The sequence below is a fragment of the Triticum aestivum genome, chromosome 4A (genome assembly GCF_018294505.1).
Source record: "Triticum aestivum cultivar Chinese Spring chromosome 4A, IWGSC CS RefSeq v2.1, whole genome shotgun sequence".
In the NCBI taxonomy this organism is placed as follows: domain Eukaryota; kingdom Viridiplantae; phylum Streptophyta; class Magnoliopsida; order Poales; family Poaceae; genus Triticum; species Triticum aestivum.
Genome location: NC_057803.1, coordinates 594,782,541 through 594,797,604, shown reverse-complemented (window position 1 = coordinate 594,797,604; position 15,064 = coordinate 594,782,541). Strand labels below are relative to the sequence as shown.

Genomic DNA, 15,064 nt, shown 5'->3' with positions numbered 1-15,064 from the left:
GAGAGAGAGATATTAGAGGCTGGCAGTGGGCCTTTCGCGGCTAAAATATAGCGCCGGCGCCCCCAGCTGCATCCCGGTTTGCTGAGTTTCCATCGCGAGCGCCGGCCGTGATTTTCGTCAGATCCGGCGAAAAACGTGACTCTGGGATTGCGGCTGGGAGGATTTTTACTCGCCGGCGTCTAAAAATGCGCCTGGGGAGGCTTCTTGAGGGCCTGACTGGAGATGCCCTTACAGTTCTTCACCACTAGTCTAGAAAGTTGGAGAAGTTGAATCATGTCGTGAACAAATTGAAAGAAGATGCCAAGGTCGCCTCACCAAGAGAAGCTCAGCGACTATTTTTTTGCATATAAGATTTAAGAGGTACCCACCATCAGGATTTGGAGAGCTTTGTTGCTGTGACACATTGTTTCATTTGGATTATTGATAGATGCACATTGTTTTTGTTTGGATTCTTGAGTTTTCCTTTATTTGCAAAAGTTGTTCTCACTTTTCAGAGGTTTGTTTACCTTGGCCTCAGCTACTGCTCTATGAAGAACTCCACCCCATGCCAATTGTGCCGCATAAATCCATAGACCAACACGCTCCACATTTGTGTGAGCCTGGTGATGTAGTAAGGTACATTATCATATCTGCCTCTTGTAAATATGTTTCCTCTTTAATAAAATCTTTTGTTGGATTTGTAATTTGTAAGAGACATGACAAATTGGAGGGAGCAATTTTTTTTAATATTTTTATTTGTTTTTGGGCACTTATATAGAAGGTTGTCTAATTTGTTATGTTGATAGATGTCAGCCGGTTGCAACATTTACGCTTTCTTTATGAACATGTAGAATGCCAATGATTGATAAATATGAAGATGCGGGGATAATTATAAAAGATAATCTAGAGTCAGGGACGATCTTTGAGGGTGACCATCTTATAGTTATGCCGGGAGAGGTAATTTTCATTTGTTACATCAATTTCACACCCTTTGTATGCATGTCCCCCAAAATATAAGGCACACTTGACTTTGTACGGTCTTTGATGCATGACTTTGATCATTAATATATACCAAAGTACATGGATTGAACATATATCAATAGCATCATCGTATTTATCTTGCAAAAGAATTATATTTCACGTGTCTTTATAATAATTTTGTAGGCATACGGTAAGTGAAAATGATGGTCAAAGTTGTGTGATGAAGACAAAAAAGTCAACGTACGCCTTATATTATGGGAGGAGGGAGTATATGGTACTATTAAGCTATCAAACCATCCCCTAACGGTAATCAATGTCATTCCATGCAGTTAATGTCAGAATCTAGACGAACACTAAAGAAATGTGCAACTGTCGATGATTGACAAACACCTGCAGTAACACTTCCCCGGTTATCCAACGTTGGGGATGTGAGTGGGTAAATGGATAGGCGGCCAAGGCGAGAGATTAAACACCGTGTGGGGTTAACCGTTGTAATTCCAATGCATCCATCGCTGTTTATCTTCTATCTTTTCACCGCTCTAATTCAAACGGATCCGGCTTGCCTGCTCCCTCGCTATGCTCCCATCCGTGCTCCCACTCCATCCTACGGCTGTCTTTTTCTCCTTTTTCTTTCTAATCTAATCATCTCCCCCCTGACTTTTGTATCACTATGGCGCTACCGCCGTGTTCATCGTGATCCACCCGGCGATGTTTGTGCCCATCGATGCCATCGAAAAACCAAAACCCATGGAAAATAAGAACACACACAATAGTACTTACTCCCTCCGTAAACTAATATAAGAGCGTTTAGATCACTATTTTAGTTATCTAAACGCTTTTATATTAGTTTACAGAGGGAGTATAAGATAAGAAAGAAAAAAAAAGCAGTTTTCACCTCGTTGCCGCATTTCGCTCCTTGGTTCTCTCCGACGCGCAACGACACCCACCAGCTCGAGCGAAAGTCCGTCCCCAGTCCACGGCGAGCTCCGCTTCTCTTCTCTTCCCCGACGCACGGCACGGCGCGGCGGAAAAATTAAAGCGGACACGAGGAGGGGGAAAAAAGCAGTCTTGCACGCACGCACGAACTCCCACTCCCCTCCCGTCCCCTCCCCGCCGTCCTCCCCCGAGCAGCCGCTCGCCGGATCTCCGCCCCAGATCCACCCCCATGCCGCCCCCCGCCTCGCGACCCAGCTAGCCGGCCGCCCGCCACCCACCCAAATGGGCCGCCCCAGGCCGCTCAACTCGGGCGGCATCGACCCCATCGCCGAGGAGTCGCCGCCGCACCACCACGCCCCTCCCCACGCCGCCCCGTGCGCCGACCCCGCGGCCCTGGCCTGCGCGATCTCCGCGCAGGCCAGCGCCGTGCTGGCCGTGATGCGCCGGGGCCTCCGCCACCCGCGCGCCGCGGCCGCCGACGACGCGGCGGCCGACCACCCACTCGTGGCCTCCCTCAAGGCCCTGCGCCGGCTCGCCTTCGCCCCGCTCGCCGCCGCCTCCCCCTCGCTCCCGGCCGCCGCGCTGCGGCCCTTCCTCGACGCGGTGCGCTCCGAGGACGCCGGCGCCGACGCCACCTCGGCGGCCCTCGCCGCGCTGCACGAGGTTATGGCGCTCACGGCCCCCGCCCTCCCGGGCTCCGCGCTGCGGGAGGTCGTCGACGCCGTCGCCTGCTGCCGCTTCGAGGCCGGCGCCGAGCCCGCCGCGGAGGAGGACGTGCTCATGCGGATGCTGCAGGCGCTGCTCGCCTGCCTCCGCGCCCCCGCCGCGCCCGCGCTCGGCAACCAACACGTCCTCACCGCCGTCAACACCTGCTTCCGCGTCGTCCACCAGGCCGCCGCCAAGGGCGACCTCCTGCAGCGCTTCTCCCGCCACGTGATGCACGAGCTCGTCCGCCTCGTCTTCGCCCGCCTCCCGCTGATAGGCACCGGCGACGCAGACGACGCTGCCGTCAAACCAGAGGTATGCTATGTTCTTTGTAATGTGAGCTTCTGCTTTCGCTATTATTAGTCACAAATGCCACAAAACTCCACAGCTCGCCCTTAAAACTAGCACAAATTTACGATTTTCATTTTGCTGTATCCAAGAATGCAGCAGCATTGCACACACTATATGCTACTCCATGAAATACAGCATCGCAATTATTGAGGAAGATGCATTGAACCTAACTGATTATGCTGCACTGGTCCCGATCAAGTGAGATAAGAGATAGGGTAGAACTCAATTGGGTAGGGCAGAGAGGCAGGGAAGGTGATTGTTTTTTCCTACTGTTTGAACTAAATGATGCACAAAAAACCTAATCCCATAATGTTATTGTGTAGTATGCGAATACTGCAATCGATGTTTGAGCCCTCCAGAGTCATGTTTATCTTGCACCAGCATGGCCACGTCGTGCAAGACAATCTTAGGGCAGGTTTAAAACAGATAGCTTCAGCCCTTGTAAGTCTCCTATAAGTAGACAAAATATAGCTTGTTTAAATTTGTGCAAGACTAGTATGGTCAGGAAACCACAGTTGGTTGCAAAGCAAACAAGAGGTCTGTTTTGCCAAAATTTTGGATGGTCCAATGGCCACAATCCAAACATAAACAAGCTACCAAAAAAATTGGCGCTTTGGTCACACCAAATTTTTGGTGGGGCTAGTTGGGGCTCAAACCAAGCATACCCTTTGGCACAATCAGTTCACTAGAGATGCCAAAAAGTGTTGAAAAGTTTATGCCAACATTCACACAAGATCCATCTACCACTACATGGAATTTTCAGATCCATTTGCTACTATTCACCGCCAAATTTGTCATTTTGTTACTCGACCTGTGGTTCAAGTTCAGAATTTTTTTATTCAAATTAAATGCAATCTGTAGAACTGCTATCAAAAGAATTCAGAATTTAAACAAGCTTTTGGATCCCTGTATGGGCTAACGCCACAGATCACACCTTAGGTCCTGATCTTATACAAGTTCGGAATTTTGGTTAGCTTCTTGGCATTTATTTTTTATATCATGTACCATTCTCATGTATTAGATGACATTTTTGCTCTATTTGGTTACAATTGATTTCTGTGTTGTACTCGTGCAGATGGGTGGCATGGATAAGAATCATCCATTTGGTATCGGGCAAATGGAAAATGGAAACGGAAGCTATGTGTCCGAGGCAGGCACACCTGATGAGAATTCTCCGGATGGTAGTGTCCTTGTTGTGGAGCCATATGGAACAACTTGCATGGAGGAGATTTTCCATTTCCTATGCTCTCTCCTCAGTGGTGTCGAGCTGAACGGGTATGATGAAGGTCAACCTTTGTTTGCTCTGAAGTTGATCAATTCAGCGATAGAGCTTGGTGGGTCTGCAATTGGGAGGCATCCAAAGGTGCTGTCGCTGGTCCAAGATGAGCTTTTCCGAAACCTAATGCAGCTTGGCTTATCGATAAGCCCGCTTACTCTTTCAGTGGTGTGCAGCATCGTGTTGAATCTTTACCATCACCTCCGCAATGAGCTCAAGATGCAGCTTGAGGCCTTTTTTTGTTGCATAATTCTAAGGCTCGCACAGCCCCGATTTGGAGCAACATATCATCAGCAGGAGGTTGCAATGGAAGCTCTTGTAGACTTCTGTCGACAGAAGAATTTTATGGTGGAGATGTACGCCAATCTTGACTGTGACATAACATGCAGGAATGTGTTTGAGGAGCTTGCAAATCTTCTATCAAAGAGTGCATTTCCTATTAACTGCCCCTTGTCTTCTATGCACATCCTTGCACTGGAAGGCTTGATTGCTGTGATTCAGGGAATGGCTGATCGAATTGGGAATGCAACCTCTGGCCCTGAACTAAGGTCTGTGGAACTTGATGAATATGCTCCATTCTGGACTGTTAAGTGCGAGAATTTTTTGGATCCTCAGCATTGGGTGAAATTTGTCCGCCAAAGGAAGTATGTCAAGAGGAGGCTAATGATTGGTGCTGACCACTTCAACAGGGACCCGAAGAAAGGTCTGGAGTTCCTTCAAGGCAATCATCTGTTGCCCGAGAAGCTTGATCCGCAGAGTGTGGCTTGTTTTTTCCGCTACACAGCTGGTCTGGATAAGAATCTCGTAGGAGACTTTCTCGGCAATCATGACGAGTTTTGTGTTCAGGTGCTTCATGAGTTTGCTCAGACCTTTGACTTTGAGGAGATGAACTTGGATACAGCTCTGAGGTTATTTTTGGAGACATTCCGACTACCTGGAGAATCTCAGAAGATACAGAGGGTTCTTGAGGCCTTTTCAGATAGATACTACGAGCAGGCTCCGCAAGCTTTTGCAAATAAGGACACTGCTTTGCTGCTGTCTTACTCAATTATAATGCTGAACACTGATCAGCATAACATGCAGGTGAAGAAGAAGATGACTGAGGAGGACTTCATAAAAAACAACAGGAACATAAATGGGGGTAGTGACCTCCCACGTGAGATGTTGTCTGAGCTATACCACGCTATCTGCCGAAATGAGATTAAGACCACGCCTGAGCAGGGCATGGGATATTTGGAAATGTCTCCCAGCCGTTGGATAGATCTAATGCGGAAGTCCAAGTCAACACCCCAGTATATTGTTGGTGATTCTCAGCCTTTCCTCGACCACGATATGTTTGCTATCATGTCCGGCCCTACTATTGCTGCCATTGCAGTGGTATTTGATCATTCGGAACATGAAGAAGTTCTGTTGACCTGTGTGGATGGCTTCTTGGGCATCGCAAAGATCTCAGCATTTCATCATCTTGAAGACGTTTTGGACGATCTTGTTGTTTCTCTCTGCAAATTCACCACTCTTTTGAATACCTCTTTGGTCGAGGAACCAGTCACCGCCTTTGGAGATGATCTGAAGGCTAGATTGGCAACTGAGACACTGTTTACCATAGCTAATAGATATGGGCATTACATACGTACTGGCTGGAGGAATGTATTGGATTGCATCCTGAGACTGCATAAGCTAGGGCTTCTTCCTGCCCGTGTTGCTAGTGATGCGGCTGATGATTCAGAAGTTTGTGCTGAAACTGTCCAAGGAAAGCCTGTTCCTAGCTCAATCTCCACATCTCACATTCCAGTGATGGGCACCCCTCGGAAATCCTCTGGACTCATGGGAAGATTTAGTCAGCTACTCTCGCTTGACAGCGAGGAACCAAGATCACAACCAACCGAGCAGCAACTTGCTGCCCACCAGAGGACTCTTCAGACAATCCAGAAGTGCCGCATTGATGGTATATTTACAGAGAGCAAAGTTTTGCATCCTGATTCACTATTGCAGCTTGCCAGGGCACTGATATGGGCCGCAGGGCGGCCTCAAAAGGTTGCCAGCTCGCCAGACGACGAAGACACAGCAGTATTCTGCTTGGAACTTCTCATTGCCATCACGCTTAACAATCGAGATCGAATTGTGCTCCTCTGGCAAGGCGTATATGAGCATATTGCCAACATAGTTCAGTCCACAGTCATGCCATGTGCCCTTGTGGAGAAAGCTATTTTTGGCCTTCTGCGGATATGCCAGAGGTTACTTCCATACAAAGAGAACCTTGCTGACGAGTTGCTGAGGTCATTGCAATTAGTTCTGAAGCTGGATGCACGTGTAGCGGATGCATACTGTGAGAATATTACACAAGAGGTTGCACGGCTTGTCAAAGCAAACGCGAGACACATAAAATCGCAGATGGGTTGGAGAACTGTAGTGTTGCTGCTCTCCATTACAGCTCGCCACCCAGATGCTTCAGGGGTAGGCTTTGAGGCTATCATGTTTGTCATGTCAGAGGGTCACCTTTCAAGATCAAATTATGCCTTCTGCATTGAAGCGTCAAGGCAGTTTGCCGAGTCCAGGGTTGGTCTAACAGACAGGTCCATTCGTGCCCTGGATTTGATGGCTGATTCGGTCACTAATCTTGCCCGGTGGTCGCAAGATACAAAAGAGCCAGGCGAAGATGCTGATAGAGGGTTGGAAGCAATCAGGGAGATGTGGCTCAAACTGCTGCAAGCGCTGAAAAAGCTGAGCTTGGACCAGAGAGAAGAGGTGCGAAACCACGCATTGGTTTCACTCCAGCGATGCCTAACAGCGACCGAAGGGATAGGCCTCCAGTCCACTACATGGTCACACGCTTTCGATCACGTCATATTCGTGTTGCTGGACGACTTGCTGGAAATCGCCCAGAACCACTCACAGAAGGACCACAGGAACATGGAAGGATCCCTCGTGCTCGCCGTGAAACTGGTAGCGAAGGTCTACCTTCAGCTGTTACCAGACCTCTTCGGGCTGAGCAGCTTCTGCAAGCTGTGGCTGGGGGTCCTCAGCCGGATGGAGAAGTGCATCAAGACCAAGGTCCGGGGCAAGCGCAGCGACAAGCTTCAGGAACTGATCCTGGACCTTCTCAGGAACATCCTGGTCGCGATGAAGAGCAGGGGGATCCTCGCCAAGAGGAGCACGATAGGGGGCGACAGCCTGTGGGAGCTGACGTGGCTCCATGTGAACAACATCTCGACGGGCCTGCAGTCGGAGGTCTTCCCGAGCCAGGAGTATGAGCCGCCGAGCAATGCCAGTAGCCCGAGAGGGGGGCTGAACGACGTCGAGATTAAGAACTAGAAGAAGCTCATGGGTATTTCGCATTTCGCCCATTGAGACGTAAGGTTTTGATATTGTAACCGCATTTCGCCGCCTCCATTGTATGTATATTTATTCTGTCCGAGTTGCTGTTGTTGTGTAAAACTGTGGCAGCAATGTGAGCAGATTGACATGTTTGCGCTGCTGACCTGATGAGTGGCTGTGATGCACGTATCATCAGCACTGGAAATGCTGTTGTTTCAGAGAAAGTTTGTGTGCTGGTTTGTATAAATTTGGCTCCTTTTCTAATTGGGACTTGTTTGGAAGATATGCTTTTTGCACCGGTTCTACAGGAAATCTTTCCTTGTAATAGATTATTGCTGTTGTATTTTTTCCATTGTTCTCCCTCCGTTCTTAATTTAAGACTTTCTAGAGATTTCAATAGACTATGAGCAAAATGAGCGAACCTACACTCTAAAATGCGTCTATATATATTCATATGTAGTTTGTATTGAAATCTCTAAAGATCTTATATTTAGAAACCGAGGGAGTAATAGATTATTGCCCTTGCATTGTAACCGGGGCACGAATTATTTATACGCAATCAACATGATTAACTTTAGCTGCCAATTGAGTTGGTACTTGTTGGTTTACCAACAAAAATATGATTTTATTTTGTTATAAGCCAATAAGGCTGACAGTTGAGATGGTTTTCGACGAAACCCAGTGGGAGAAAATGGTACAAGTATAACTTTATACTAAATCAGCAACAGAGAGACAGAGAGAGTATCAATTATCAAACTTTGTACTAAACGGATGCTCAAAAAAAAACTTTGTACTAAACGAGCAACTTCTACTTTTTTAGTTCCATGGCATCAAATTTCAATTCATGTCTTCTATTCTCATCACATTCGTTTCAATTGTGAACATAATTTGAAACATGGCACAAAGAGATATGACGTGAATAATAATTTACAATCACACGACAAACCGCTATCATCTTTTTATTGAGTTGCATACTTAAATACAACGGAGACACAACCCGGAAACAGCGCAAAAAGAAAAACACAAAAGTAATTCTCGAGAGGATTCAAATCCCTGCCAGTCTCCTCAATAATCACAAACCACCCAAGAAAGCAATGGTCAGCTCCAAGACCTCCAGGCCTTCAGGGATGTGTTGCCCCTCCCTGCATATGATCATTGGCCGGTGCCGGGTTGACCACCGGGATATCCAGGCTGCTGCCTTCCGCCTCCGGGGAGACCTCCCGCACGTCGGCAATCAGCGCTTCCGGCTGCTGGAAGCTGCCCCACTCTGGGTCGCCGATGGGGCGGATGTCCACCCCATCCACGGCCAGCTGGACCTCCGTGCTCTCGCTCGAGACCAAGACCGATCTCGAATCGCTCACGCACGCCTTGTCCACGTCGTCGTCCGATGCGTCGACGTGCTTCGTCAGCGGAGGGGAGTTGTCGGCGCCGGAGCATGACTCGGATCTCTCCTCGCATACTTGCTTCGTGCTGCTTTGTTCTCTGCATCAGTACGGTTTATCTTTTAATCATCACTGGTAATGCATAGTGTAAATTCATGTCGATGGATAAATGTCTATGCAGGTTTCATTTTGAACTTGTGTGTATAGCATAAGGAATAGGACAAGACAAAAACCTCTGCACTTGTGATTGGAGAACACCAATAAGGGCTAGAAGTTCTTCTTTTTCTTTCTCAGCAGCATGCAAATTTTCAGCAGCTTCCTTGATCCGAACCGCGGCATCCGCTTCAGACACCCTTACCTTTTCCTCTGCTCGGGCAATTGCTGCTTCCTGTATCACTGCTTGCTCTCTAGCTTTTCCTAGTTCAGTGCGCCACATATATGCTTCCTGAAATGCGGCGTCTCTTTCCTTCAGCAACTGGTCGTTCTCTTTGCTCAGGCTAATTACCTTCTCTTCAGATTGCCGTAGCTGCCATACATCCATTAACCATATTTAGCATTAGAGTTCAGAGCACTTAAATCTTCCAAAATAGTAATAAGCAATACAAAACATAATATTGACCTTAAGCATGGATTGTTCCATTTGTGTTTCCATTGCTTTTTTCAGACGCTCAATCTCTGAACATAGAAGCCGTCTCTGTTCATCGATTGTATGAGCTGCAGAAGCTGCTGCTTCTGCAGCCTCTGCGGTCTCTGTTAACTTCTCTGCAATTTCCTGAATTGTGGCGTCACGAGCACGAATGTCCTTAGCCAAATGCTGCAACTCCTCATCTTTCACTCGGAGAGTCTCCTGGGAAACATTAACACGGTACACAAAGAATTGACCAAATCAATGCCCGTGTATATAACAAGGATACAGAATTATGTAGCTACCATCACACCACCATACAACTTGGTGCCCAAAGATGTAACCATTTAACAGATTATACTGGTCAGTATATAGTTGGAAGGATGACATGCTAGCCACAAAACAAAAGGTCAAAATCGCATACAATAAGCAAGGAGTATTATGTCCTAACAATGAATTCCCCACGTTTATTCAGAATATGTTAGTCTGGTCTAAGACAACCGGGCTATTATTAAAAATGGCAGGGATGATGAATTTGTAATTTTTGATGACAGTTACTCCCTCCGTAAAGCTCTTATATTTCTTTACAGAGGGAGTACAATATAAGGAAACCAATAGAGAACAGTGTGACCATGGTTTGCAATGGCCAGTATGATATTAGTGATTTAGTGCTGGTGTGAATAACGAAGTATGTTTGATCAATAAGTGGGGTGTACATATGTACATTGTGTAATAATAAAATAAAATGCTTATTACAATACAAACATATTCGAAAATAAAGCAATATATATTATTAAGAAGTGACTCATGAGTCATGACAGCTCAGCAGTGAATCATGCTGGAAATTTTTGTTTGTATGGTCACACCAGCCACAGTTAATAACAATACGGAGCAAGAGATTCAGATAAGAGATTTATCTATCTAGACCGAGATGAATGCATACCTTCATGATAGTCAAATCATCAAGTTGACCCACATTCGAATTATTTGTACCCAACCCAAGAGCTGCCCTCATTGAAACCTTCAGTGCTGCATCTATCTCCTTCATTGCCTCCAAAGCAGTTGCATTAGCATTAGCAACTGCAGTAGCAACCGTGCCTAATGTAGAAGGAGAGCCATTCCCAGCTAAAGAATTTACTGCCTCTTTATGCGCTTGTAGTACTAACTGAGTTGCACTGTTAATTAAAGATATCATCAGTACCAAATAGTTCAACAACTGTATGTACTATAATATTTAATTTAACTACTGGAAGAATATACTGGCCTTGTTACTAAGGAGAAATTGACATACTTAGCAAACAGAGATACATTTATTACAGAAAGACATCAGGAAAGAGCCATTTCCCAAACAAATAAAACAGGAAAGCATGAAGCTTGAACCCCTTTCTCATTTCGAATTTCATCTTAGTATCTGTAATGCCCCGCCCAAAAGAATTTCAACACAATCACACGCTAGCTTGGGTGGAAAAGCTCGTTTGCACCCACTAACTAATACTGTAGCATAGCCCCGCAATGTACACTAGTTGGGTCCAGCCGTCCAGGACTCCTAAAGTTGAAAGGAATTCATGGCATCATATAATTCTTTGGTTCTATTCAAAAGCATTATCTTCTAGTTAGACCTTACTGGAATACAGAATTAAGAGGTGCATATACAGTGCAAAAATGCAAACTATAATCACAAGATGTACAATGAATGTAACACATCGTTTAAATCTGCACCATGAGAGTGCTACCTTCTACAGGGATAGTGGCACTGTTAGTGATAATACCATTCACATTGATTGAACGGCTCACCAAGTTTGCGTGTTTGGGTTGAGTTGAGCATTTGCACTAGATACTATACTGTAGAATCATAAAACAAATCTGCAAACGCCTGTACAGACCATACAATGATATTTCACAGGTAATAGATCGGAAACTTACTGCAATGTAGATACCCAAGCTTTGGCAGCACCAGGAGTTTCAGCGCAAAGAAAGTAATCCTTTTTCTGAGGAGTTCCAATGTCTGCTAGAGTAAAGGAATACCAAAGACTAGAAGGATATAGGCAGCTTGCAAAAAAATATATGCTTAAAGCTCATCAGACGTGTAAAGGATACAGAAACAGCATCCGTCATACTTTGGCATGCCTCTGTAAGAATTGAAGTGGTAGTTATACAACCTTCAAAGTTTGAAAGAAAGTACCAAGAAAAGTTTATGTTCAGGGACCAATCTTACTGAAAATTTACAGGAGACAAAGTAATGGTGCTTGAAGCATCAAATAGAATGGTTCCCTTAACAGCAGTTTCATTCCTCCGAAGTCTGGAACAAGAAAAACACAATAGATAAGGAGATAGCTGTGCAAATGTTCTTTGGCATTCTCAGTTACAAAACACAAGGTGTTCCATACTTGTATTCCATCTTGCCAGACGTTGGGTCCAATATTATCCATCTTTCGTTCCATTTCCGTAGCTGTTTGAAAGAAGATAATATCAGTTCAAAACTGAAATTAGTAGATAACTGCTCACAAGTAAGCTAATCGGCAGAAAATTATATTCACCAGGATCCTCTTGGATTCATTTGCAAACAGTTATTCAAAGGCTGGCTGTCAAATTGTAAAGCCTAGGTACATCACAATCAACTAGATGGAAAAGAAAAGAACACCTCCCCTCCTTGTATGGTGTTCGTAGACAACCACTGATCCACCCACCCTTCTACCACCACAATCTTGTGGTACATCTCATATTACCAATAACTAGCATTTCCATCAGTTTTTATCAGCTAACACATGGAGCAAGATCCGCTTTGCTTTCCCTTTCTCTCCTTGCTCGAATTGAATACAAAAACATACTAATTCAAGCATAAGGACACGGAGCAATGCAGTACTCCTCATCAAATTGTAAATAATCCCTAGTACATCGATCAAATCATATCAGGAAATCGAACAGAAAAGTCCACTCTGCTATATCAAATAAAAGCCCAGGACGAGCAATACATCAACGACTTAGCATAACGCACCGAATTGAGCCATTAAACCTAGGTTTTCGACGGCCACACCCCTCACTAGTTCAAATCTACCACCAAAATCGAACATTCACACGCCTGATGATAAATAAACCCCTATATGATATCACCCAGCGTCCCGGAGATGAGCGCCATACCGTCTCAGATCGCTTCAGCAGGGGGCCCTGCAGCAGGTACCTCCCGGATCCCGTCGACAGCTGCCGCTTCACCTTCTCCAGGCTGCTCTCCGTGTCCCTGACCCTCTGCGGGATCCCCCGAGCAAATCGTCAGAGAAGACACCAAAGGTGGGAAATTTCGGAGACATGTGGACCGGGGCGAGAGGGCGGCGCACGTACCGGGGAGCTGCCGTTGGTGGACATGGTGGGGGCTCTGGGGGCGGCGGGGCCGGGGCCGGGGCTAGGGTTTTGGGGGCGGAGGGGGGGCTGGAGACGACGGCGACGGCGACGGGGCCGGTAGGTGGTGGTGGAGGGTCGACCGGCCGGTGGGGGCGTTCAGATCGATGGAAATTTCGGTGCCGGAAATGCTTCTGCTACGCTGCCACAAGCTACCCGCGAGCTGTGCTGGCCCCATGTCGCGTGGGCCCGCCGGAACAGCTTCTTGGTTTGTGGGGCACGGCAGGACTGCGATGTCTTGTGTGTTGGAGAAATGATTTTGTATGGACATGCTGAATTCTATATAAGTTCAAACACAAATTCATTTGTAAGGTTTGAAAAAAAATCAGCGGAAAATGGTGTCAAACAATAAACACAACTTTTTTATAGGGAGTATCTAGAACTCATCTAGATGAGACGTAATTTGGTCTCATTCACCTAAAAAACAAGAATGAATACAACCCACGTCAGCACACACGCATCTTATAGCATCACATCCAATGGCTATAAAATATGAATGAGATCAAATTAAATCTCATCTAGATGAGTTCTAGCAAAACTGTTTTTTATACCCCAATTTGCTCTTCATACCTCCTAAACGAATTTGTGTTTGAGTTTGGAATTTCATATACCAACAAAACATTGCCATCTTTTTTTTTGCATGGGGGATATTTTCATGGTCTTTTCATTGTAACTTGATTTTTATTGGATATTTTCCTGGTCTTGTTTTTCAAAAAATTGCAGGTGAAAATCCAAAAAATTTTACCAAAGTTGGAGTTCATGAAATTGTAAAAAGCAATCTAATCCATCCATTTCAATGTAAGTTTGACGGCTCATGATTTTTTTAACCTATAAGATTTAGTCTTACTGCACACTAAGATGTAATTTGGACCAATCTAGTTTGTACTATAATAACCTCTCCAAGCTTGCAAGGTTGATGACATGCATGCTCAATGCCTACTGGCGCGGGGCATTAGCGTTGGACAATCAAGGGAGTGACAGGATCGCCCAATCTAGTTGGCGAGACATGTATTTTGTTACGTTAGACAACTTTGGGTTTCACGAGATGTCGTTCAACGACACACATATTACCTTCTCCATCACAACACCTCAATTTAGCTCCACAACTGTAACGTCCTCGATGCGGCTATATCTCCTACATGTCGAAGTACGACTTAGAGGCATAACCGCATTGAAAGTAATGTCGCAAGTGAGGTAATCTTCACAACAACCTATGTAAATAAATGAAGGAAAAAGGTATATAGTTGACTTACACTCGCCACGTCACACAAATACATAAATAAGTTATTACATTCACCCAATACACTCAGAGTCCGACTACGGTACCAAAATAAAGATCAACCCCCAAATGCGACAAAGTCCCCGATCGTCCCAACTGGGCACCACTACTGATCATCTGGAAAAGACATATAGTAATGACGAGAGTCTTCATCAAACTCCCACTTGAGCTCGGTCATATCATCTGGAACGGTATCATCGGTCCATGCATCTGGTTTGGAAGTAATCTATGAGTCACGGGGACTCAGCAATCTCACACCCTCGCGATCAAGACTATTTAAGCTTATGGGTAAGGTAAAGGTATGATGTGGAGCTGCAGCAAGCGACTAGCATATATGGTGGCTAACATATTCGCAAAAAAGAGCGAGAAGAGAAGGCAAAAGCACGGTCGAACAACTATGATCAAGAAGTGATCCTAGAATAACCTACGTCAAGCATTACTCAAACACCGTGTTCGCTTCCCGGACTCCGCCGAGAAGAGACCATCACGGTTACACACGCGGTTGGTGCATTTTAATTAAGTTAAGTTTTAGGTTATCTACAACCGGACATTAACAAATTCCCATCTGCCCATAACCGCGGGCACGGCTTTCGAAAGTTCAAATCCCTGCAGGGGAGTCCCAACTTAGCCCATCACAAGCTCTCACGGTCAACGAAGGATATTCCTTCTCCCAAGACATTCCGATCAGACTCGGCATCCCAGTTACAAGACATCCTCGACAATGGTAAAACAAGTCCAGCAACACCGCCCGAATGTGCCGACAAATCCCGATAGGAGCTGCACATATCTCGTTCTTAGGGCACACTCAGATTGTCCAAACTTCTGGTAGGCTAGCCCAGAGT

At 45.8% G+C, this 15,064-nt stretch overlaps 2 protein-coding genes across 2 annotated transcripts; one reads left to right on the top strand and one right to left on the bottom strand.

Moving 5' to 3' along the window:
* Positions 1 to 2,271: 2,271 nt before the first annotated feature.
* Positions 2,272 to 7,828, top strand: LOC123087326 (ARF guanine-nucleotide exchange factor GNOM; the record flags this gene model as incomplete). The annotated part of the gene is given in 2 exon segments (XM_044509319.1): positions 2,272 to 2,916; positions 4,028 to 7,828. Coding segments are annotated over 2 exon segments (4,158 nt in total), but the record flags the coding sequence as incomplete, so codon positions are not given.
* A 457-nt stretch (positions 7,829 to 8,285) lies between these two features.
* On the bottom strand, positions 8,286 to 12,912 carry LOC123087327 (switch-associated protein 70; the record flags this gene model as incomplete). Its single annotated transcript, XM_044509320.1, is given in 10 exon segments — positions 8,286 to 9,025; positions 9,159 to 9,451; positions 9,545 to 9,772; positions 10,494 to 10,725; positions 11,474 to 11,555; positions 11,648 to 11,679; positions 11,766 to 11,849; positions 11,938 to 11,999; positions 12,689 to 12,793; positions 12,887 to 12,912. Coding segments are annotated over 10 exon segments (1,503 nt in total). The 3' UTR covers positions 8,286 to 8,664.
* Between the last annotated feature and the right edge of the window lie 2,152 nt (positions 12,913 to 15,064).